This window comes from Natrix helvetica (assembly GCF_964273705.1).
Source record: "Natrix helvetica genome assembly, chromosome: 3".
In the NCBI taxonomy this organism is placed as follows: Eukaryota; Metazoa; Chordata; class Lepidosauria; order Squamata; family Natricidae; genus Natrix; species Natrix helvetica.
The window spans coordinates 151,717,031-151,742,614 of record NC_138549.1 but is presented as its reverse complement, the minus strand read 5'-3'; the positions used below and the strand labels follow the sequence as shown (position 1 = coordinate 151,742,614).

The 25,584-nt window shown below is 39.3% G+C and overlaps 1 protein-coding gene and 1 long non-coding RNA gene across 3 annotated transcripts in view; one reads left to right on the top strand and one right to left on the bottom strand.

Moving 5' to 3' along the window:
- Positions 1-15,270, bottom strand: part of LOC309388843 — a 31,178-nt gene extending 15,908 nt beyond the window's left edge. The window contains exon 1 of the long non-coding RNA XR_014174850.1: positions 15,072-15,270. This is a non-coding gene — a long non-coding RNA (uncharacterized lncRNA). The remainder of the gene's footprint in view (positions 1-15,071) is intronic.
- Positions 1-25,584, top strand: part of HNF4A (hepatocyte nuclear factor 4 alpha) — a 70,563-nt gene that overhangs the window by 19,286 nt on the left and 25,693 nt on the right. Inside the window, exon 1 of one of the 2 annotated variants that reach the window (XM_081946535.1) lies at positions 15,445-15,593. The exons of the other annotated variant lie outside the window; for it this stretch is intronic. Within the exon in view, the coding sequence (XP_081802661.1) occupies positions 15,566-15,593 (28 nt within the window). The 5' untranslated portion in view covers positions 15,445-15,565. Of the gene's footprint in view, positions 1-15,444; positions 15,594-25,584 lie in introns of those variants that run through there. 2 annotated transcript variants of the gene reach the window in all.

Here is a 25,584-nt window from a genome sequence, read left to right as displayed (position 1 = left end):
GAATCTACCTGCCTTGGAGTTCTGCTTTCAATGGGTGCATTATTGGAATGCTGACACATTGACAATAGAATTAGTTCTATTGTAATAACATATGGTATGATATTATCTTTTCTTAAATCACATTGAATTGATGCTGCGTGTATATTTAATTTTAAGTGCCCATTTTTATATGAGGTGGGCCTATTAGGAGAGGATTCTTGCATAAAACCATGTCTTATGGCACCTTAAAAACTATTTTTATTGATAGAAATAATAAATAATACAATCAAAGATTTTATTGATACAATAATACAATTAACATTTTAAAACTGGCACAAATTCATATATAGATTTATTGTACCTTGTAAGATTTCTTATTTGCCATTAATATTCATATTTTACTAAGATTTTAAGAATAATTAGTAGTTAAATGATTTACATATTTACATATACCATATCATTTAAAATAAACATTGATGCATTGGAAATTTTAATTGGAATTTTTAACCTAAATATATGATGCTTGTAAATTCTGTTTATAAACCTTGTGCTTTATCTTCTCTTTTTTGACTCTTTTTGCATTTTTTCAATATTTTTTCTTTTCTTAAAAAGCTTAAATATGCTTACTTTCAAATATGCTTACTTTCAAATATAAAATAGTTTAAAATATTCATTCTTCTTCCACTTAAGTAGGAAAGGGATAGAAATTGTATTACTCTAGCATATTTCTGAAGTCTTTAAGCCCTCTAACGCATTTCTCTTTTAACATCAAAACATATTCACAGAGAGTAAAAAGAAGCATTTGTAATGGGAATGCATATTTTAATATATGCGGTTTTGCCAGAGTATTTCAACCCAGTTTGAAGTCAGTGATATCCTTAAAATTTTGTGAGAACTACCTTCTCCATCGATCCCAGCAATAAAAGGGAGTTTCTTTTTATATGAAATGTCCTTCTATATTGACCGGCCCTCTTTTTAAATTGAAAGAAATATTGAGTTGCTTCTGCTTATAGGAAAATGTGTTTTAATATTTGTTCCCTGATTTAAAAATGCTCTTTCTTGCATGGAACTTTCTGGATCAGGAAATTGTCATTGAGTCAAATAGAGACTTCAGAAAAAACTTTATCTTGTATGTTTTTAGAAAGAGATCTGTTATGTTTAAAACCTAAAAATTCTTCGTCAAGAAAACTCGATTTTAATGCTACTGACCATCAGAATTCATTTCATGTCTAGATCAGCTAACACTAGATTAGAAACATCACAACATGCCTATAGCTTTTGTGTTTTTCAGATGCTAGCAATCACACAATGACTCTGCAGATAAACGTTCTCTGAATTTAAGAAGATCGGGATTAACTTTATCACAAATTATTGCATTACAAGCCGATATAATCTTCATTGCACTGAACCTTTGGTGGGAAAAAAATACTTATTCTAGGCTGCCTATCTGTTTTCTGTTGGCTAGCAGACATCTTTGTAGATAGAAAGGAGGCCTCAAGGGGGAAATGTTATATAACAAAGAGGCTGTGATGTCCCTCTTCATTATGGAGAAAAATCAGAGAAGTGAATGGTAGAAGCTGGAATCAGAAAAGAAAAGGAAACTGAACTGAGAGAGGCAATACAGGTAGTTCTAGATCAGGGGTGTCAAACTCACTGCCCGCAGGCCAGATGCGTCCACGTGCTGGCCACGCCCACGTCCGGTTTAGCAAACAGGAAAGAAGTCACGATACGTTATGTGACGCCGCCATGATGCCGCAAGTTTGACGCCCCTATTCTAGACCTAAAACTTTTTATTTAGTGACTGTTCAAAGTTACAACAGCACTGAAAAAGTGACCTATGACCAGTTCTTGCACTTACAACTGTCACAGCATCCTCACAACCATGTCACCAAAATTTGGATACTGGACGACCAGGATGTATTTATGATGCTTGCAATATCTCGGAGTCACACAATCACCCTTTGCAACCTTCCCAGTCGACTTCCAACAAACAAAGTCAATGTGGGAAGCTGGATTCACTTAATGTTTGTGCCATTTATTTATCAACTGACGCAGAGGTGGTATTCAGCCAGTTCTCTCCGGTTCTGGCGAACCGGTAGCGGCAGCTGCGGGAGGCTCCACCCACCCACCCACCCACCCCGACGTAACGCGCTCACATTTGCAAACTGGTAGGGGAGGTAAGTGAATCCCACCTCTGAACTGAAGGGGTTCACTTAACAAACATGGCAAAATGGTCATAAAATGAGCCCCAACTCACTTAATAAACACTTTTCTTCGCAATGGAAATTCTGTTCCCAATTGTAAATTGAAGATTACCTGTAAGTGACAAAAGTCCTGGGGAAGCCTGCTTATGTAACCAGAGACTTATTACATAGAAACGTGCAAAGGACAATCCTTGAGAATTCTGGGATTGGAGGTTCCAATGTCTGAAAGTGACTGAAGTTGAAATTTACTGCTTTAAGCAAAGAAAAGAGATAAAACTGCACTTTTTCTGCTAGCCACTGTAACTGTACATTTTTTTGCCTCCCGATCAATACTTTTACAGATACAGAAGCCAAGTGCACAGGGAGTTAAATTCCAACATTTCTTGCCCATTCTAGCTTGTCGCTTTGGATAAAATGGAAGTGACAAGTTACCTTCTTCACCTACACAAGCAAAGAGGTGTAAAAATGAGACTGGCTATTTTGTTCCCCTTTTTGAGTTAGCTTGAAAAAGTGTATTGTATTTTGTATTTATTAGTTTGTCAAACATGAACAAAATAGCAGGTATAAATATAAATATGGACATGATAAAGGAAAGGAGTACAAATAAATGGGGACAGTAGAACAGGGACAGTACAGTAGGCATGCTGGCGTGCTTATGCACGTCCCCTTTATGAACCTCTTAGGAATGGGGTAGATCCACAGTAGACAGAAGCTGTGGAGGTTTGAGGATGTAACAACAGAGTCAGAACATTCCAGGTGTTGACCACTCTGTTGCTGGTCGTATTTTCTGCTAGCACAAAGTCGTATATTCTGGCTAGCAAAAAGCTCCAAATTGGAACTCAAAGATGTTTTAGCTCCAAATTGGAACTCAAAGATATTTTAGCTCCAGAAATGAACAGAAAGAGCAGAAGTGACATGGATCTCCAATTGCCGAAGACAGGATTTATAATGTCCTCTGGAGTTTCTGGTTGTGCTTTGTTATTCACTATCCTGGATAGCCACCTAGTGGCAAAGCTAATTTTTACTTGCTTCCTCCCAAGTGGAACTCAAAAGTTAACTCACAAGCTAAGGTCAAAACAGCATCTCATCAATTAAGTGCTCAGAGTGCATGTAGCAGCCATCTAGTAGTTTGCTTTTGATCTTACAAAATCCATAATTCTCTTCTTCCTGTCTTAATGCCCTTGCCTCCATCTTGCAGAGCTATCGGGGAAAAAGCAGGTAGAGGGAAATAAAATACAAAAGAGTCTATTTTGGTTGATGCTACCATTAGCTTTGCCTCTCCTCCAATTCACTCCCATATTTGAAGCATCTGCAAAAAAAAAAAATGGATAGGCAAAGAATAATTGGTTTGGGCAAGGATCGGACGGGTCATACAATCTGGGCTTTCAAATGCTGCCTGAGTCCTGTCTTATGAAACCCGATCAGGTTTTGGTGAAATCTAGCTCCTTACACAGCCTGCAACTTTACTTAATGAACTCCTACTTCCAATCAAATCGCATTGTGACTGGCATTAAGGGATTAGTTTATCCCTCCATCAACCCCCCCCCCCTCCAGCCACACTTCAGCTGACTTTGTGTTGCTTTAGTCAGACCAAATATGGTGCCTTGCTCAGACTCCTTGAGGTGCTGGCTGTGCCGAAGCCTCTTTCTGTCCATGATGTCCCTCTAGTTCTCTTTTCTTCTTCTGGGGAATCTGCAGGTCCATCTGGAACATGAATGGCTATGATTTGCTTCAGGAAACACCAGGTACTGGGCAATAGGATTAATTTTATTGGTTTAGTTTGTTTTGGGAAGGAAAATGCTGTTTTCAAACTTTCTTGAAGTTTCCAAATAAATCAAGGAAATGTGACTTCACTGAAGTTGAGTGAGGTACTAATAAAATCTTCCTAGCTCTGAACTGTGAAAATAAAATCCTTTATTTGTTAACATCTACATTTTACTATTAAAGCAACACTTACACATAGTTTCGAAAATGCACCTGGGTGTTTGAGAGAAAAGCAAGAAGCGCTTTCTAAGAGGGGATGTGTGGACAATTTCATCCAAAGGATTGAGGGTTGTCCCCAAATTCTCCTACTCTAAAGAAGGGGCAGTTGATTTGAAATACATTCATTGCTTTAATTTCTTTGAAGAGGAGTAAAAGCATAGCACAATTTTTGGGAGGATAAGCATTATGGGTTTTTTCAACTTGATTAGCAGGAAGTTTTGCAGTGCTAGTTTATTGTCTACTAATTTCTGAGCAAACATTCTCTGAGAAGCCAATATATAACAAATAATCTCTTGCTTGACCTTCAGATTCTTCCAAACATTGGAGGTTCCTGGAAATGTGGAGAAGCAACTCTTCATTTTTAACTCTATCCTGCAGAATCTCTCTACCCCATTCATTCCCAAAATAGTTCAGAGTCTTAAAGGTAATAAGCTAAGGCGGTATTTCTCCCCAGTCAGCCATTTTCAGGAATTCTGGGAATTGACATCCACCCATCTTAAAATGTGCAAGGCAGAGGTGGGTTGCTAATTTTTTTTACTACTGGTTCGGGCGCACTCTGCACGTGCAATGCTTCTGCCAATGGCAGGTTCCGGATCCCGGTACAACCGTACGGTGCAATTGGGCCCGGCATCCACCTCATAAACACGTGCAGTACGTGTGCACATGCATGCAGTGCGCACATGGATTATTGCCTTTTGCAATGCCTCCACGAGCCTCTGCGAGCCTCCACGGCGCTCCAGCTGCTCGGTGGAACGTCACACAGGCACCGCGTGCCGAAGAGCTCAAATACAGGTAATGAGCTCGGGCGGGCAGGTGGGCCCTCCGGAGCACCCTACCAGAATGGTACCCAGTGCTCCGGGCAGGCACCGGTATGCCCGTACCGGGGCGTACCGCGTGCAACCCACCATTGGCTTCTGCGCATGTGTGCATGGGCCAAACCAGCAGCAACCCACCTCTAATGCAAATTTGAGAAACACTGATCTAAGATATAATTTTAATAAAAAGTCCAAATGCTCAAAAGGGAACATTCAACAAGGCTTTTTTTTAATTTAAAAAAAGTGGTTGACAAGTACCAAACTCTTATGTGATTACAATTATATATGTTCTCTCAAGAGTGCATTTATATGGCAGCTGTTTTGGACTGTCTATTAGCATTGTAGGGCAAATACAGGTAGTCCTCAACTTACAACAGTTCATTTAGAGACTGTTTAAAGTTACAAAGACACTGAAAAAAGTGACTTATGGCCGTTTTTCACAGTTCTGACTTTTGCAGCATCCCCATGATCACATGATCTCAATTTCGATGCTTAGCAACTAAATCATACTTACAACCATTGCCGCATCCCAGGGTCATTTGATCACTTTTTGCAACCTTCTGACAAGCAAACTCAATGGGGAAGCCAGATTCAATTAACAACTGGATTACTAATTTATCAACTGCAGTGATTCACTTAGCAACTGTGGCAAGAAATGTCGTAAAATGTGGCAAAGCTCACTTAACAAATTCTCACTTAACAACATAAATGTTGGGTTCAGTTGTGGTCATAAGTCAAGTACTACTTGCACATGTCATTATACAATAGATTTCTATAATTTTGGAGTGTGATATTAAAGCTTATTACTCTTTCCCCTCCCCCACTGATATCCAAATCCAAATCACTTAGTGAAACTTGCTATTGAGATGTTTTGCTATATTGCACAATTTCCAATGGAAGAAAATGCACCATAATCAATAGGATAAAGCTCTGTTCTGAGACTCTTTATGAAGAAAATGATACCGCACAATAATACATCCAGGAATCAATTTCCGTTGATAAGAAAGTCTTAAGACTGGATTTATTGTTAGATATTTTTATTTTAAAAAAATTATTTGATTTTTTTAAAATCCCCCCTTTATTACTCTGTAAGTAAATCAAGACAGCAAACGTGCATAATAAACTCCTTCCTTTTCTTCCATTTTCTCCACAATAGCCCCGTGAGGTGGATTGGACTGAGAAAGAGGGACTGACCCCATTGGCTTTCATGTTTAAGGCAGAACTAGCACTCACAGTCCTCTGGTTTCTAGGCTACCACCTTAACCATTGCACCAAATAAGTCCATTTGGACATTCTGAATAATAACAGGATACAGTACCAATAAAGGAGAATATTTGTAACTCAAGGTTGAAATGAAGGGTCCTTGGTGCCAATATCATATTTCATTATCCCAACTATGTAACATTATCAGTGCTGATGACGTTACTTAGTTTGGTTAATGAAACATCTGTAGGAAAACAACTAAGCTCAAAGAGCACCAAGGACTCCATAGAATATAGTCCCATTTGGACTATGCAATTTCAAATAACATATGAGAGACTGCCTAATTCTGGGATGTGTTTCCCTGGGGTGTTAAAATATGTGGAGGAACCTTATTTTAATGAATTGTCATACAAAAGGGTATCTAAATACATCCGAGGAAAACATTAAAGAAGAAACTTCTACCTGGTGCTCTATGTTAATATCTGATGTAGACAATGACTTATTTCCCACCCGGGAGTGGAAAAGATATAAAACTCTATCTGCTAGTTCAAGTGATTACAAACCCACATTAGCTATACTGCATCATTATTATATATAAAAAATATTTTTGAGGCTGAAAATCCCTGTTTCAACACTCCCCTGATTAATGTCCTTCTAATGTGTTGGATTTTATTTATTTATTTATTTATTTATTTGATTTCTAGACCACCCCCTCTCCCCGAAGGGACTTGGGGCGGTGTACAGGTACCAAATTAAAAACCATACAGATAACAATAAATATAATTAAAACCGGATTAAACTTTAAACCCCTGTACAAATTTATAAAAATTAAAAAACTTAGCTTTAAGAACAACCCATAAAATTTAAAAAATAAAGACTGAGGTGGGAGAGCTGGAGTTAGGCCAAGCCGGCTAGATTAAACAGGTGGGTTTTGAGCTTCTTGCGGAAGGAGCGGAGGTCGGTGGTTGTTCTAATATCAGGGGGAAGGTCATTCCAGAGGGTCGGGCCCATCACAGAGAAGGCCCTTCCCCTGGGCGTCGCCCGCTGGCACAGCCTAGTGGATGGCACCCGGAGGAGTCCCTCTCTGTGTGAGCGGATTGTCTGAAGGGATGTATGGGGCAGGATACGATCCCGCAAGTTACTCAGTCCTGTGCCATGGAGCGCTTTGAAGATGATAATCAGCACCTTGAAACGCACCTGAAAAGCTACAGGTAGTCAGTGTAGCCCGCGCAGGAGAGGTGTTACGTGGGAGTATCTGGCGACTGGATTAGAGCTTCCATTGCTCACATCTGGTGGGTTATGAGCAGAGGTGGACATCACATAATGTAACAACCGGCTTGCCCAGAACCGAAAATGTGAATGTGTGCCTTCCATGCATGCGTGCAGCATCAAAACCACAAATATATAGGACGGGATAGCACCAGGATATTGGGGGGAGGGGGGAGGGGCCAAACTGCTGGTTGGAACTACCGGTTCACCAGAATCAGTCCAAACCGGCAACAGCCCACCTCTGGTAATGAGGGATTATGGAAACTATAGCCCGATATTTTTCATTTTCTCATAACATTTTAGGATTTCAGGTCACAATCCCATCCAAGCGTTTTGTTCTCCTTTGGAGTTACTTTCATTCAGTAGTTCATTCATTGTAGTTTAGTCCTCATCCTTGTGACTGCTTAATGTAAAACAAAAAATGAACAAGATGGCAGGGAAAGGTGGGCATGAAGGACCATATATGGTATCCCCCATCTGATCAATTATACACAAATTCCATTTAGTGCATATAATGTTTGCACAAATACAGGTAAGTGCTTAAGTTATGACCACAATTGGAACCAGAATTTCCATCGCTAAGCAAAGGGTTAGTTAAGTAACTCACGTCTGATTTTGTGACATTTTTGTCATACAAATGAATTACATGTTTGTTAGGTGAATCCAGCTTTCCCCAATAACCTTGCTTGTTGGAAGCCAGGTGAGAAGATCACAAATGGAGACCATATGACTTGTGGGATGCCACAACATTGTATATGCACAATGGTTGCCAAGCACTCAAATTTTGATCATGTGACTGTGGGGTTCCTGCAATGGTAAAAAGTGTGAAGACCGATTGTAAGTCACTTTTTTCAGTGTTGTTGTAACTTCGAATGATTGCTAAATAAATGGTTGTAAGTTGAGGACTGTATTTGCTTGAAAAAGACATCTTCTGTATGCCTCCACCCTCATGTACAGTCCATGTACAATGAACAATTGAGAGCAGTCCACGAAAAACATTGTTTTTTTATAATCTATGAACCTGGCAAAACCAAAATCCTGTGTGGCACAATATCATAGTTAGTACATGAAACACTTTCAGATGTGATTTACACAATTATTACAATTTCAATCATTATGTGAAGAAGCCTTTGCTCTGATCTAATATTTGCTGACCCTAACATAAAGTTCCCTTACTGGAGATACCAAAGGCATTATTTTACTTTAGCAAATGCAGTTTACTGAAATTTTCACATATGAAAATGTGTAGTATCTGTAGTCACTTCGTTTTGTGGAGATTTCAAAGCACCTGAGCCTAGGACAAGAAGCAATGAGATGAAACTAATCAAGGAGAGAAGCAACCTAGAATTAAGGAGAAATTCCCTGAAAGTTAGAACAATTAATCAATGGAACAACTTGCTTCCAGAAGTTGTGAATGCTCCAACACTGGAAGTTTTTAAGAAGATGTTGGATAACCATTTGTCTGAAATGGTATAGGGTTTCCTGTCTAAGCAGGGGGTTAGACTACAAGACCTCCAAGGTCCCTTCCAACTCTGTTATTCTATTCTATTCTATTCTATTCTATTCTAATTGAGTACCCAAGGTACCATTGTATTGTTTTCCATAGCTTTCTCTTAGCAGGTTCACCAAAATAGAGACAGAAAAAAGAATTATCAGGGAAGATTTAAATGAATTTTTGGATCTTTTTTCCACTTCCCTTTCTTCCAAAATACGTCTTGTCTTCACTAATACTGTACTTCTCTTTAAAGACAGGTTCATGCCTTACCAGCTATTTCTCCACCTTAATTAAATTACCCAATATTATCCACCCTCAGCATATTTCCATGAAACCAGCTTTGGGGACACCAGTTCTGAAAGTTAATCATTGTATTGTTTATCAGTTGATGATTGATTTATAAAGGTTCGTGGCTTCAACATGCCGCCACCCATGGTACAGTTTGTTGAAATACTCAGTTAACTTAAATGGTGCATTTTATGGCTATAGCATAATTTAATTATTTTATGGCAGAACAGGGTATTAGCTTGCTAGGAAAATCAAACAGCAGGAATATTATTTTGTTTAGGTGGTGTTTCATTAAAGTTAGGCCTAGCTATTTTGAATGACCTGGGTTTATTGCAAGTTGTTTCGATAGCTGTTCCTTATCTGAGTGAAAGTGGAAAGATCTTAATCTAAACAGTTGATTCTAAACCCTAAACTATATACTTAAAAAAAGTAATAAAATATGGTTGCCTTATTAGAGGGACAGTATATAAATACATTATATCTCTTACCTATTTATATTAAAGTTTAAGTACACAAACCCCAGCTTACTTTGGAATAGGAACAGCAATTTCAGTAAATCCTAAACTTACTTTCCTATAGCAGTAAGTAATGTGTCCGTCTTCATTCCTGTCAGATTTGAATGGGGAAATAAGCTATTTTTCAACATTAGTCAATCTTGTGGCCTTCTAAATAACTGTTGATATAAACTTGCTATAGTCCCAACTACTATGCTCAGCAGTTTAGAAGTTTGGAAACTGCAGTTACAAACATCAAGGGGTTCTCTGTATCTGACATTGAATATTACAGAACTATCTGTGTAATATTTTTTCTCCGGAGTCTCCTTGGTACTCTTTCAGTGCCCTTTCAATTTTCTAGCATAACCCAATCGTATCTATTCATTTTAGAAAACCCCAAATTCCTTTTTCCTCCACCCCACACATTCTTTCACTCATTTACCAGTATTTTGTTTTGGGATCTGGCATGGATAAAAAGTAAAATCTGAATTTAAGCACTCCGTCCTTCTTATCTAATCTTATTGACCAAACAGCCTGTGATATGTTTCAAAATTCTGGGCTGGGGGGGTGGAGTTGGAGGGTTGGAGGGTTTTAAGCTTGAACATTTGTTCACAAATTTAACATTTGTTAAATTAATTATTAATTATTGTTAAAAGATCAATAGTTAAAAAAATAAAGATTTTCTTTCTGAACAGGTTTTTTAATTGTAAAATTGCAAGCTCTGTTGAAAGCCATGATAGTTAAAGAGGCCCAAAATTGGGTTCAGTTTGAAATGTTTTTGTAGCTACTTTAAGAAAAAGTCCTAACATAAAATGCAGTATCAGTGGTTCTCTTGGTCCTTTGTGACCTTAGTTCTTCATGTAGTTGTACTTGCCAAAGTGGAACTTCTACATAATGTGAAGGCCCTCCTAGAGCTGTACATTTTACTGACAGTTGTAGCCAAGAAAGTTTTCCCATAAATACAACTCATAAACCATTTATGTCCTTTCCTGGATACCTTTTGTTTGGATTACTATAACATAGTCTACATGGAGTTGGTCATGAAGACCACTTGGAAAGTTCAGATGGTCCAGAATTGAGTGGTACAAGTAGTTATGAGCACATCTCAGTTTGCCCATGTGACACCTCTACCTCAGAAGCTGAACTGATTTTCAGGAACAATTCAAGAAATTGTTGGTTACCATCTATAAAACCCTTCATATTCAGACCCTGGATAGTTACAGGATTCTCTTTCTCCAACTGATTTTCTTTATCCTAGAATATTTGGCAGCGTTGGCCAGCCATAAGTCCCAATGACAAAATAATGCCATCATGTGGGACTTTGGAAGCATGTCTGTTCTGTTGCTATCTCATCCTTTGGAACAGCATTCATTTTCCACCCCATCTCTGAATATTCCTGACCCAATCCATGCTGTCTTTTAGGAAAACTTTAATTTGGGCTGTGGAATTTGCAAAAGTGTGTCAGGGATGTATTTTCATTCTTTTTTATATTTCCCAGTGGGGGGGGGGGGGATCCAACAATTCCCTTGAGATGTTTGTGGGTATTATTATTGGTTTCTATTTAGCTTTTAATTTTTGTATTTATGTACCAATAACTAGTGCTTTCACCACAAAAGCTACCCAAGTAGCTTAATTAATAATGAAAACCAAACATTTCGCCCCTTCTGAGATAGATTGCAGAAGATACAACACAAAAGGAAAGAAGCCTCTGGCAGCAGGTACATGATTCACAGTATAATCATGTGAGAAAAAGGAGTTCCATCTACCGTTTGGTCCGGATCACCCGAACCGGTAGCGGAAATCATGGGTGGCTCTGGCATCCTATTTAGCACTCACATTTGCGAACCGGTAGGGAAGGTAAGTGTATACCATCCCTGGTTCCATCCATAGCATTAATGGCTTTCTTGTTCTTCCTTACAGAGCAGTTAGTCACTATAATTTCTGCAAGGAAAAAGAAGAGTCCTGGGTCCATTTCATTTTCTCCCAATATCACAAATCTTGAAATAAACAGGAACCTTCTTGAAATAACTGGTCTAGACACCCAAGGCTAGATTACTAGATAGTACTCAGGAAATCAGTGCTGGAACAAACAACTAGGTGAAACCCCAGTGACCAGTCATATGACACAAAGGGGGCTGGGGAGAGAATTTGTTAAACCTATGAAATCTGTGCTCTGTTTTCTAAATTTCTGTCTTCACTAAAAGCTATTTTACTGGGCCTTTTATGTTTGCACCTGAAAGAGAATAAACATTTTTTTTAAAGTAATTTGGCTGAAGAATTTTTCTCATTTGGTTTTAAAGTACAGGCCTTAATTTTTTAAAAAAAATCATTTTTAAAACTGAAAAAAAAATAGGACTTCCCAGAAATGAAAGGAAAGCACCTGCATACTACCCATTAATGTAGCCTGAAAAAAAATGTTTCAGTTTTAATTAATCCACTCATTAAAGTTAATAGCAAAGTATGTTATCTTTATGTTGAAGTTGGAAGCACTTCTTACAAAGCATTTTCAAAAAGTGCCTAGTTCGATTCTAACATTTTTGCAATAAAATCCAAATATTAAAACGAACACAATAAGCAATGAAAACAATTCAATGCAATTTTGGGAAAGTGGATTCATTATAAGAATGTACAACTAAAAATGTCTTCACTCCTCTCCCGGATTCTCTCTGAGTATATTTCTCATTTTGGGAAGCTCTCTATTAGACAATATATTATCTGGTTTTTGTAATTTGGTGATTAAAAGAAGTTTCAAGACAATGCTTTGATTGGCAACCCCCTTCCCTCAATCAAGGACTTCTATAGTAGTACTTTGTGCAGCTCAAAAATATTTTGGAAGAAAATCTTCTGACCTAACCCAAGTACACAGTCTTCCTGTTCTTCATTACAGCAGCCACATCTCTTTTTCCAGCTTCCAGGTGAAACTTCAAAAAGATGCTACTGCTTTAATAATTGCGTGGAAACTAAAAGCAAGACATGGATGCTTTAATTAGTGCCAGGAAGGTACTGTAAATGTGAAATCAAAAACATTTCTTTTAAACATTTTTTAGAGAATGTGCAGATGTGATTTATAGCAATCCAGGTATTGTTCACCCTTTCATTTCTTTCATTTCATCTTTCATTTCCAAGGAAAATTCACTACAAAGGGGAAGACTAAATCATTGCACAGCACTTTTGGATAGTATAAGCAACTTTTCATCTGAGACTAATGAAGAGATCCCAAGAGGCTGATTTAAGAATTAAGAAGTCCTTGGTTCAAATTGATTTTGATTTGATTTTTATACTAACCCAACTCTCAAAAGCAATTCTAAGTGGCTTACAATTCAGTGGAAGCATTAAAAAGAAAAAAAAGCATGAGATGCAAAACACAACAAAAGAAGACAATAATGCAATAATAAAATAAAAAGAATAATAAAAAAGCCAAAATAAGAGGATAATAGAATTAAAGGCCATCATTGTATGGAACATGGGTATCATTCTCCAGAGTAATCATCAATTGTGCTATTAGTAATTCACAGTATATGGTGATCAAACATGGAATGGGAGGGGATGGTTGATAAAAAAATCAATTAACCACTTTTATTTTACATGCACCTTTTTATCCATTGCAAATGGCTGTGTGAATTATTACAACTTTTGATGTTCTGCTCATTTATATGCAAGTCAAGTATTGGCTGACTGAGAATGTCTCACAAGCTCTAGCCACCTTTTAATGTTCCTTTAGCACAAAAATCCTGTTGTAGTTTAGATTAAGGGAGCCTAATTTCCCTCCAATCTGGGTACTCTCCAGATGCATGCATTTGGGGGATCAGAATTATCTTACTCCTCCTGGTACTCAATAATAAGAGATGATCCAGACAGTTAGAAGACAACCAGATTAGGAAAAGCTGCCATAGGGAGATGCAGGTTGGCAAGTTGTATTATTATCAAAAAGGAATGTGCAGTCTTGGGAGCTTTGCAGCTTTGTCTTAAACAGTTACATAGTACAAATGGCATTTATGGAGCTGAGTGAAGCAGTTTTGATTTGTTGGTAATTTAAAGAGAAAGGAAAGGTTTTTCTTATTCCTGTTTACTTTGCAGTTTTATTAAAGCCGTGGGAATCCCATGAGCTCCCCCCCCCCCCTTTTAGGTGTCTTTCCTGATCCCTTTTTCACTAAAGGTCATTTTCCTTGAATCTTTTGAGAGGCCTACTAGGGCAACCTAAGTTTAAAAAAAAAAAACTGACCATAGATGTTGCTTTGTAAAAAATTCCTAGCTTTGAGATTTAGTATTTTTTTTAAAAAAAAGTTAATCCCAAGTACATGAAACTTCCTGTGGAAATGTGGTTCTAGTGATCCTTTGCAGGATTTCCACACAATTGCTCTCGTGTAGCAACACTGTCCCTTGGAAGTCAACGGCAAATATTAAACAGCCTTGCTAGCCTCGCAGCAACTCCTAGTTGTCATTCAAAGAGCCAGAAAATAGCTGTTTGCAAGCTGTGTGTGTCTGGAGCTCTAGATTCATACATGCATGCCTGACCCCTTTATGAGTGGCAGTGTGATTTGCCCCTGCTTCTCTCTCCCCATCAAGTTGGCTAGTAACCCATAAATGTCCTGGACTCTTCTGATTCAGCAGAATTCCACAGGGGTGCTTATTAACACAGGGGGGAAGGGGGAAAGGGCTCTGTAATTGTTAAGACATGAATTTAGGCAAAAGGCAAATGGGATTTGATGGTGTGGAAAGACAATCCCTGTTTACTAAAGTCTGACAAAATACAGGCTGGGGAGGGAGGGGGGTATCATCTCCTTTTGGAAATAGCCAAAAAGCAAATATATCCTCAGGTCATGGAAAAGGGGCAGGAACAAAATATTGACTTTGCAGGGGGAGGGAAAAAATCATCCTTTAAAACACATACAGACCGTTTAAACGTAGATGGCTAGATTCTGCCTAAGATCTGAAAAGAGCAAGCTGGTTGAAAATTTTGCTTGACAGCTTTTGGTGTCATTTCTTGCTGTGGTGAGCAAGTCATGCAGTAAACTATTTTCTGTTAATTTTTTCATCTGAGATAACCTGGCCAAGAAATGATTAGCACACAAGTAAGTTTGCCCTAATCTGAAGAGAATAGGAAGGGATGAAAAGTGAGAAAGCTATACTGAAGTTATCTGTTAACTACATCAAGTGCCTCCGATTGGAAGAGTTCCTTCTTCCTATCTCTTTGGCTTTCAGTAGCCTGCCCCCTTCACATTGTCTTGTCTTTTTTAATCTTAAAGTATGGCCCAAAATGACTACTTCAAGCACAATAGTTGTTTTCATCTTTTTTCCTTTGAAATAGTGCTGGGAAAGCAGGCGTCGGGGATCTTCCTACCTGCTTTGTTACCGGCAATCAGAAGGAATCCTCTTCCCCAACGCTTGACTTTGAAGTCACATAAGTAGCCAGAATCCATTCTTTCAAAGTGCACAGCAGTTCAGGCCGAGACAAGCTGATTTGCAATCTACCCAGCAGTTCCAAACACTGAATGTCAGAGCCTGGGGAAAAGCATAACTAAGTTGTCACTTGGAATGGAGTTTGGTCAGTGGTCGGAGATCTATATTCTCAGATAGGTAGGACTTTGTCCACAAACTGGAATTTGAAATTTCAACGGGGGGGAAAAAAGCAGAAGGGATGGTTTGAGAGATGATTGCGCTGGCGTGGATTCCCCTGGGACTTTAGCTCTCAGTCTTGTAACACAGGACTGTGACCCAATGGGCTCACCTATCGCGTGGCCTGGGAAATGGAACAGGAATAGGCTGCTACGGTGTTCTGTCTATTGAGAATGACGACAGGACGTGCACTCATCTCTATGAAAAGAAGAAATCCAAATGATTTTAAAGCAAGGGAGGCCTCACGGTAAGCCATACTATTAGGCATAGAAAGTGGCTGCCAGCAGCAGGGGAGATGTTGGAAGATAAGAGTTAATACCTGAACCTCCAAATTAGTTTGTTACCTTCAGATGCAAGGGGGTGGGGATTCTCTGGACATGCCTTACAATTAAGACAGGATAAGCAGCTGCTTCAGTTAGCAAACCTGCATGGATGGCTACAACTTTATTACGCCTAAGCATGCAGCTTTTGAAGACTGGCTTTTACTTGTCCCGGCCCTGTATTTGATACCCAAAAGGTTCCTCAGAGCATGGTGGGATTGTAAGACCATCTACTGTCCTAGGCTGCTTCTACATCTGCTTCTCTCTATGTTGCTTTGAGGCTCCCCAGCAGAGAGTTTGTGGGGAATTGGAGCGATCATGGCAGGTCACTTTGGTGCCAGGGCTAGCATAGGAAGTAGGAAAATCCGAAGGGCCAGGAGGTGGCTGCGTGTTCTTCGGTGAGACCCAAGCAAGAGAGCAGAGACATGTTTTTAAACCTTTCCAAAAGACGAGGAGAGTGAGGCCTGCCCTATTTCTTGGTGGGAAATGTTCCAAAGGGTAGGGGCTATCATGGCAGGCTAATACTCTTCCCTATTAGAAACAACTCTGCCATTGAGTCAGCATTTGTCTTTTAGATATTTTTACATTGTGCTTTGAAGACTGTGCAGTTTTCCAAATTTTCAGGCACATATTTCCCTCATTTAAAACAGAATAATCCATTGCAATAACTGAACAATGTTCTCTCCCATAATGCGGAAGAAGGGAACTGGCTCTTGCCAAAAGATTACCTGAAGACAACTAATCTTTAAGATTTTAATTTCAGCCACCAGCAGTACATCTGAGTCATCTTCAGTAGAGGTGAAAGGCTTTATGATTCATTGTCTGTTTCCAAGCATTTAATCCTTCGGTTCCCCTTAAGAAACTCCCCCACCTTACTAGCCTTGTACATACACCTTTTGATTGCTATTTCTAGTAACTTTAATCCTGTCAGACCTTGTAAGAGAGGAAACTTGGGGGGGGGGGTCTTACCTAGTTAGGAGCTTGTTTGACTTAAGGCATGTTTTGCTAAACTGAGCAAAACAAGCTGGGTTTATGATATTATACTAGACACTATAGTAAATCCTGTGCATGTTTAACTTGATGTCTGTACACATTTATCTAATCGTAAGGATCATCCTATCCAAGTTTGGTTTGGCATGAAAGATTTCTCAGTGGGGCTGTTGTTGAGGCTCTTTCTCTACCTTTCTAACCCTCTTGTATGAATTATTGGCTCAGTAATTTCTAGTTAAAGAGGAAAGATTAAGATATGTTCTGTCAAGCAGTAACCATGACATATTTAATGGTCACATTCCAGAAGCCTATTCCATTTCCTCAGAGAAGCGCAAGTCTGAGATGTGGAAGCTAGTGGTCTTCCTCTCAATTCAACAGTGGACTATCTGGAACATGGGTGTCAAGCTCGTATCGTCACAGTGATGTCATGTGATGTCATGGGAATCCCCCCCTTTGCTAAACCAGGTGGGGGCGGGGCCAGCACCCAGCATCTGGCCCACGGGACGCAGGTTTGACACCCCTGATCTGGAACAACCAAATTGACAGTCATTAATATGTCACCTAATATGACATATCTGAAAAGCAATAGTACGCAAAAGCTATTGACTTCATGCACCTATCTTGTTTATGGGTTTTGAGAGTAATGTAGCTCCTGGGAGAAAAAGGAATATTGTTCATTGGCAATCTTATGAGTTCAGGCAAAAGATCTATAGCAGGAATAGAGAACTTTTGTCTATCCAGTTATTGCTGAATTGTAACTTCTAGTATCTCACCATTGCTGGTTTTATGGCTTGATGAGAATTAAAATTCAGCAATTAGAGATTTTTCATCATAGATTTAATCTGGGTTATAATGTGCAATGCATGGTTTGTTGCACACTCACCCAGATGTTCACATTGGATTTGGCATTTTGTCTACTTATCAAGTCTTTTTCAAAGACCTGGGAAAGGTAGATATGGATGTTTGATGGTATCACAGTTATTGTTGCAGGATGTAAGCAGTTCTTAGTAAAGCTGCCTTTTGCAATTGTTTAGTGTGCAATGCATTATTATTATTATTATTATTATTATTATTATTATTATTATTATTATTATTATTAACATTTTTATCATGCTACTCCAGCAGGTGATCAAGGTGGCTTCCATGGGGATCTCTCTGCACTTTATTCCCACAAGAAGAGTCCCGTGAATTAGAGTTGGGCTAAGAGAGAATGACTGGCCCAAAGTTATATAGTGAGTGCCATGATTAAGGTAGACTTGAACCTCATAGTGTATGGTCCTGGAGAGTTGATTAACTTTAAATTAAAAGAGTGTAATTGATCCAAAGTCACCAAGTGAGTTTTCATGGCTGAGAATAGACTTGAACCTGGCTTCCTTGGGTGGTCATTTAACATCTTATCTACTGTGCCATAACATCTCTATGATTGTATGTTGTGAGTGTGGAAAGTGTTCGTTAGGCTACAAACTGGGATGCAGAAGATAGATGCATGTTGCTTATAAAAACAGAGGAAATCTTATCTGGTGGATTGTTATACAGGGATTATGAAGTAGACTAACCACTGACTAAAAGTATTGAGATCCGGTTTATTTATGTTCTTTCCATTGGAAAGTCTGCTACAGAGGATTCTTACCAGGGCATGCTTGCAAAGCATTCTGGGAAGCATTATGAAGTAAGAGCTGAGCCAAGAGAAAACCATCCGCATGTCCCAGTGTTGCAAAGAAAATGAAAAGCCACATCTTTGCTTTATGTCGAACATTAGATAGAGAAACATAAAAATACTGGCCCAGCAGCATCCGTGGAGGGGCGATGGGTGAGTCCAAGGCAGTGTTTCTCAATCTTAGCAATTTTAAGATGTCTGGATTTCAACCCCGTGCAGTCCATACGTCTTAAAGTTGTTGAGATTGAGAAATGCTGGTCTAAGGAAAGTGGTGCCACAACACAACCTTTTTCTAAGTGATATCACAGACATGCTCAAAAAGGTGGAGTTGGTGCCACAACAGTGTTTTCTTACTTTTGATAGAAGCAGGGAAACCATAGGATTTCGTGGGTGCTTCAACATTTGACCAGGTCTTAATATAAGCTAATATGAAGACAGTCAGCTCCAGAGCAGGAGTGGTACAAAATAGATGTGGTAGGATTCAAAAAAATTTACTACTGGTTCTATGGGCGTGGCTTGGTGGGCATGGCAGAGGAAGGATACTGTAAAATCTCCATTCCCTAAGGGTAGGGTACTATAAAATCTCCATTTCCTCCCACTCCAGGGGAAGATTACTGCAAAATCCCCATTTCTTCCCGATCAGCTGGAACTCAGGAGGCAGAGAATAGATGGGGGTGGGATCAGTCAGAGGGGTTTTTTACCAGTTCTTTAAACTACTCAAAATTTCCACTATCGGTTCTCTAGAATTGGCCAGTAGCTGCTGAATACCATCTCTGGATCTTCTACCTATTTTGATGGCCAAAATCAGCCCCATCTGTAAGTGCTGGGTGTTAGAAGTAGAGGTGGTTTTCTCAGTATTGTACTTATACAATACTGAGACTTAGTATTATATCACAGATGTTGATCAGGAGTTCAAAGTGACATATATAGGTGTCACACTTCTCCCATTTTTCCTCACAACAATTCCATTAGAAAACCATTGGCACCACAGATGTGAATTAAGTAGTGCATTGTGAGATGCTTCCTGTCTCCAATGCCAGTTTGAAAGATGAGTGTGTATTTCTTTGCTTTCTTCTGCATTTGCAAGAGCAGATGATTCTTGATTTCCTGGCCACTTGTCACACTTCTGGTAGTACACTGTCTCTTCCTTCAACATTTCTTCTTCCTTTTGTTATATTATATTTATTATATATTATATTATATAATGTTATCTAGAGTAGGCTGCCTCTGTCTGTCATGTAGTATTTTTTGCACCTGAATGGTCAGAGAGTACCCACTGAGATTTATATTAGACATTAAATCATGAAAAACAGTTCAAACTGCCTGCAGAAATTTTAATGTACTATCTGCAGTTTCAATCGTAAAGGTTGCAAAAGATAAGGCGTTTTCATTACGAAAAGAACAGGCCATAATCATTAATTATTATTGGTGCTTTGGTGCAATTCGGCTGATATTCAATATGATAACATTGATTTACTGCTCTTAATCTGGTTATACTTAATAGAATTTATAGTACCATAAAACCCTTCCTCAGGCACAGTAAGCCACAGGCTCTAAAATCTGTAGCTGTAGGAATACTCAGAATTGTACCAAATGCAGGGTTTGACTTCATACAACAGAACCACACAATTCTTTTCAGGACTAGAAGACAGGTGACTGTGAGTTCTAGTCTCACTTTAGGCATGACGTCAGCTGGGAAACGTTGGGCCAGTCCCTTGCTCTCAACCCTAGGAAAGAGGCAATGACAAACTACTGAAAATGTTTGTAAAAAAAAAAACCCAAAACTTTCAGGGACTCATCCAGGCAATTGCCAGGAGCCAAGACTGACTCAAATGCAACAACAACAAAAACTGATTAGCAGAGAACTCATCATATTTTTATCCCACTCCTCATTCAGGGAGCTTGTATGCATGGGCTTATCGTATTTTGTTTTGCAGCAGACATAAGATAAGAGATGAGAGACAAACTTGCCTAATGTTGGCATTCAGCAGAAATGTATACTAAGTTCTCTCTGGTTGGCATTTTAATTACCACTACACATGGCCATTTAAGTTCATTTTTAACATTCTACCATGCCGTCCCTCAGTATTATTAACTATGCATTTCTTTACATCTAATTATATATATGTGTGTGAGTGTGTGTGTTGTATTTGTGCTGATAAATAAATAAAGGGAGACTAGTATAGATCTATTTCAAGCTATTTAGCTCTCATCAGCTAGCCATACCCCTACTGGGATTTGAACCTGGGCATACTTGGGCATACCAGGGGTTGTAACACAAATATATATACATATGTTGTGTGTGTGTGTGTGTGTATATATACACACACACATACACACACACATACATAACACACACACACACATATACATACATGCTGGTACATACATGCTGGTCTTGTTGTATTCAGGTCTTTTCCCGTGTAAGATTGAGATTGTCTTGGCAACGTTTTGGCGAGGTCTCACTTTCCATCTTCAGGCTGGGTTTTGGGCTTAAAGCGTGGTTTGAGCTGCCATCTTTCTATAAATCTTGGGGGGTGGGGGTGGAGTGCTGGCTTTGTTTCAGTAAGTGGAATGATTGGTCATGTGGTTGTATCATGATTGGTAGATTGGTGCTGATTGGTGCTGGCTGTGTGTCCGTTGTTTCGTGTTGTAACGGCCTGGGTGGTGAGTGGGCCTTGTTTGTTGACTAGGGCTGGTTTCCAGATGTCTGGTAGGCGGGAGGTATCGTCACGTAAACATTAAGCAACTTACAACAACAAGAAGAAAAAGCACTCACCAACCTGAGGAAAGACAACAATCATTCTCCCAGCAGACAAAGGTAACGCCACAGTGGTGATGAACACATCTGACTACCAAGCCAAACTATCCAACCTACTCCAAGAGCCTGCTTACAAACCTCTAAACACAGACCCCACCACCTACCTGGAAAAAACCACCAAATCCAAAATAAAAACCTCTCCCATCAATGAAGAGATCCAGCAAAGAATCATCCCCAGAGAGAAATCTTCCAGATGCCCCAAACTCTATGGCCTCCCCAAGATACACAAAGAAGGAACATGACTCAGACCCATAGTCAGCTCCATTGGCTTACCTCTACAGAATCTTGCCAAATAACTCCCAAACAACTCCAACCCTAGGCAGAATCCATCACCTCACAAATACAAAACTCACACCACTTCAAAGAAACCATAAAGAAACAAAACCTACAACCCAGCGACCTACTCGTGAACTTCGATGTCATATCCCTCTTCACCCAAGTGCCTAGAAAGGAAGCCTTGACAGCTATCCAGAACAAACACAACCCCCCTAAACACATCCTGGACCTGACCAACCACTGCCTAACCAACACATACTTCATCCATAATGGACAAAGATACAAACAGATAGAAGGAGCACCCATGGGATCACCCCTCTCACCCATCATCGCAAACTTATACATGGAACATTTTGAAACTAACGCCTTAGATAAATCTGAACACAAACCCAAACTCTGGCTTAGATATGTTGATGACATTTTCGTGATTTGGCCACATGGGAAAGAAAAACTGGACAACTTCCTCACACATCTCAATAGCCTACACCCCAAAATGCAATTCACTATGGAAATAGAAGCAAACAACCAACTTCCCTTCCTGGACGTCCTAATCTACAAAAAACCAATGGCTTCCTAGGACACACCATCTACCAGAAAAAAACACACACCAGCCGCTACTTAAATGCACAATCCCATCACCACCCTGCACAGATCAACTCTGTAGCCAAGACCCTCATCTCCAAAACCAAATGCCTAACTGAGAAAGACTGAAAACTGAATTACACACTCTCACAAACATATTAATCTCCAACGGATTCCAAAGAAAAACAATTACCAACCTAATCCAAAGGAAGACTCTCCCCAAGAACCTAGATACAGAACAGGACAATGGCATCGCCCTTCTCCCTTACATCAAAGGCACCACAGATAAAATCAGCAAAATTCTCCACAAACACAATATCAAGACAGCCTTCAACACTGACCAAAAAATAGCCAACATCTTAAGAAACCCCAAATACAAAATCCAGCTAGAAAACCAAGGAGTCTACGAAATACCATACAAAATCTGCCCTGCAACATACGTAGGACAAACAAACAGGAGAATAAATGCACGCATCGCAGAACACAAGAACGCAGTAAGAAAAAAAGAAAAAACTTCCTCCCTTTTCCAGCACCTTAAAGCTACAGGACATGAAATTAATTTTGAAGGAACCAGGTTAATCTCCAAAACAGAACATTTAAACAAGAGAACAATTATGGAAGCTATCGAAATAGAGAAATACCCCCACAACATGAATAAACGTGACAATACCTCCCGCCTACCAAACATCTGGAAACCAACCCTACTCAACAAATGAGCCCCACCCACTACCCAGGCCATTACAACATGAAACAACAATGGACACACAGCCAGCACCAATCAGCACCAATCGACCAATCATGATACAACCACATAACCAATCATTCCACTTATTGAAACAAAGCCAGGACTCCACACACACACCCCAAGATTTATAGAAAGACGGCAGCTCTCTCTATATAGTACCCATTATGTTTAGTATACAGACACTAAAATATTGGAGATTTCCTACGTTCCAGGAAAGTTGTATGTGAATAAAATGTACTTTGCCAAACAAATAATTACAGTTTTAGAAATGAATCAAGTATAGATCCTTATTTAACTGTATTAGCTGCATTGTGTTAAAAGGCTGACAATAATTACAATAGTTAGTACTTCGTGAAGAAGTATGCTCTTGATGTTTATGTCATTCAGATGAATTCTTGGAATTAAAAAAATCAAGTATGATTTCATAACTAAAATGGACACTACACAGCAGAGAGAAAAAGGCAATCAGTAGCCAATAGGTGAAAATTGGCAAGCATGTGTAAGAAAAAATAGGTTGTTAAGAAGAAAACAAAGCTTTTAAAATCCAGAAAGTCCAGTTAAATTAATTGGAAGAAGCTTAACTGGATTCTGCAAATATATTTCCTTGGGCAATCAATTTCCTGGACCATACACTAGTCAAAGCCAGTTCTAAAAGGATGCAGATATACTGTGTATGAATAAGGTTAACTTGAGTGATTGAATATTATTCTCCCATTACCTGCTGTCAGTTTTTTATTTAGAACTGTGGCCCTGTAATTCCATTATTTAAGGGACATGGAGTTATGACATTTACAATACTGCCAGCTGGAGAATCTGGCAATATTCTGTAGAACTGATAGAGCATAAGCATGTCATTACTATGTTCAACTCCTTAGGGAGAAAATAATAGAAAGTCCTATTTTGATCCCATGCATTTATTAGTAATCTAGTTTTATCTGCAATATAATACGTTGGGAACTCTAGCAAATTTTACATACCCTGTGGTTTTTGATGGCTGCTGTAGGCTTAAGCAGGAAAGCACAACTCAACAGCAGTACAACTAACGAACAACTTAAAGATAAAAGTGAAAGTGGTATTATAGGAGCATAGCTGAAAAAAAATGGCTTATTGTATCAAATGAAAGTAGGGAAATACTCTGCATTGAGCCATAGAAACATATGAAGAACGGTTGCAGGAACTGGGTATGTCTAGTTTAATAGAAAGAAGGACTAGGGGAGACATGATAGCAGTGTTCCAATATCTCAGGGGTTGCCACAAAGAAGAGGGATTCAAACTATTTTCCAAGGCACCTGAGGGTAGAACAAGAAGCAATGGGTGGAAACTAATCAAGGAGAGAAACAACTTAGAACTGAGGAGAAATTTCCTGACAGTTAGAACAATGAATCAGTGGAACAGCTTGCCTCCAGAAGTTGTGAATGCCCCAACACTGGAAGTCTTTAAGAAGATGTTGGATAGCCATTTGTCTGAAACGGTATAGGGTTTCCTGCCTAGGGAGGGGGTTGGACTAGAAGACCTCCAAGGTCCCTTCCAACTCTGCTATTGTATTGTATTAACATAATATTCTTTTGTAGGCTTGGGTGTGGATGATTTAATCAACAAAAGCAAGTGGCAAGAATTGATTATAACCTCAAAAAGCACTGGTTCCTGATAATATCATTCAACTTTGATCAGTCTAGATTGTCATGTTGTGCTTGTCGAACTAAGAAAATTCGTGATAGGATCTCTTGCTGTCATTTTTACAGTTTAAAAATAGTGGTGGGTTCAGGAAAGTTGCGCTAGAAGTGGGGCATTTTATTCTGTCACCCACACCATACCAGTGATTCAAACTGTTTCTGAAAAAGCTGCTACCAGCTTAGGGGATATGAAGCTTTTTCTCAACAGTAGACTTTAATTTGTTCAGGGACTAAATCAATAATTCAAGCGGGGCAATCCATTTCACAAGTGGTAGATGGATTTTTTTTTTTACCGTTTTATTGACAAATGTGGGTCTTTTAACTGTGGAAAGTCTGTTTTAGGATTCACACTACCTAATTTATGTTTGGCATCTGAAAATGGTGAAAAGATTGGCATGATGTTGCAAAATGATTAGAATGTCTCCATGAAAACTTGGAGTTGTAAGATGCCAACCTTTGTATAAGTCCTAATCGGGAGGGGGGGCAGAGAAAGCCCATACAGTTTCCTGTGTTATACTGTCTAGATTCCGAGGAGTTGGTCAGCTTGTTCAGGAAAATGATCAAGGAGAAACAATGGATTCCACCTCTCCAAGCTAGTCCAGATCTCTTTCGGCTGTTCTTACCTCCTAAACATTAGATGTCACCTGGCCCAAATCCTGTGTACCTTTTGAACTGAGAGGATCACCAGGAAGGTGGGGTTTTGGCATCCATGGACACAGTCAGTGTTGCATTTTGCATTTGCGTGCCTGGCACTGAAAGATCTATTGTAGGTAAATGCTGTGGAGGGAATTGTTGATAATGAAGTCAGAGCCCGTAAAACTTGGTTTTATAGGGAAGTAAAATGAAAGTCCCACATTGTTCCTGTGTATGACCGTGTGTAAATTACCATTCCAATGACCTTCATCCAACAGAGAAATGGCAGGGCGTGGGAGAAGAGAAGAGAGGAAGAGAAAGGGTAGATGAAGGGACAGGATGGCAGCTCCAAATGGAAGATGGAAATGGTATTCTGCCTTTCAGAAGTGATCCTTGCAGCTTCTGCTACCAATAAAGTAATCTTAATAATGACACCTTAGGTACCACACTGGGCTGGGGAAAGCGGAGCGTAGATAGCAGGCCCCTTTGCTATGCTTTTTCACCTGTCCTGAAGCAGAAATCAGCAACAAGCTGGTGACGA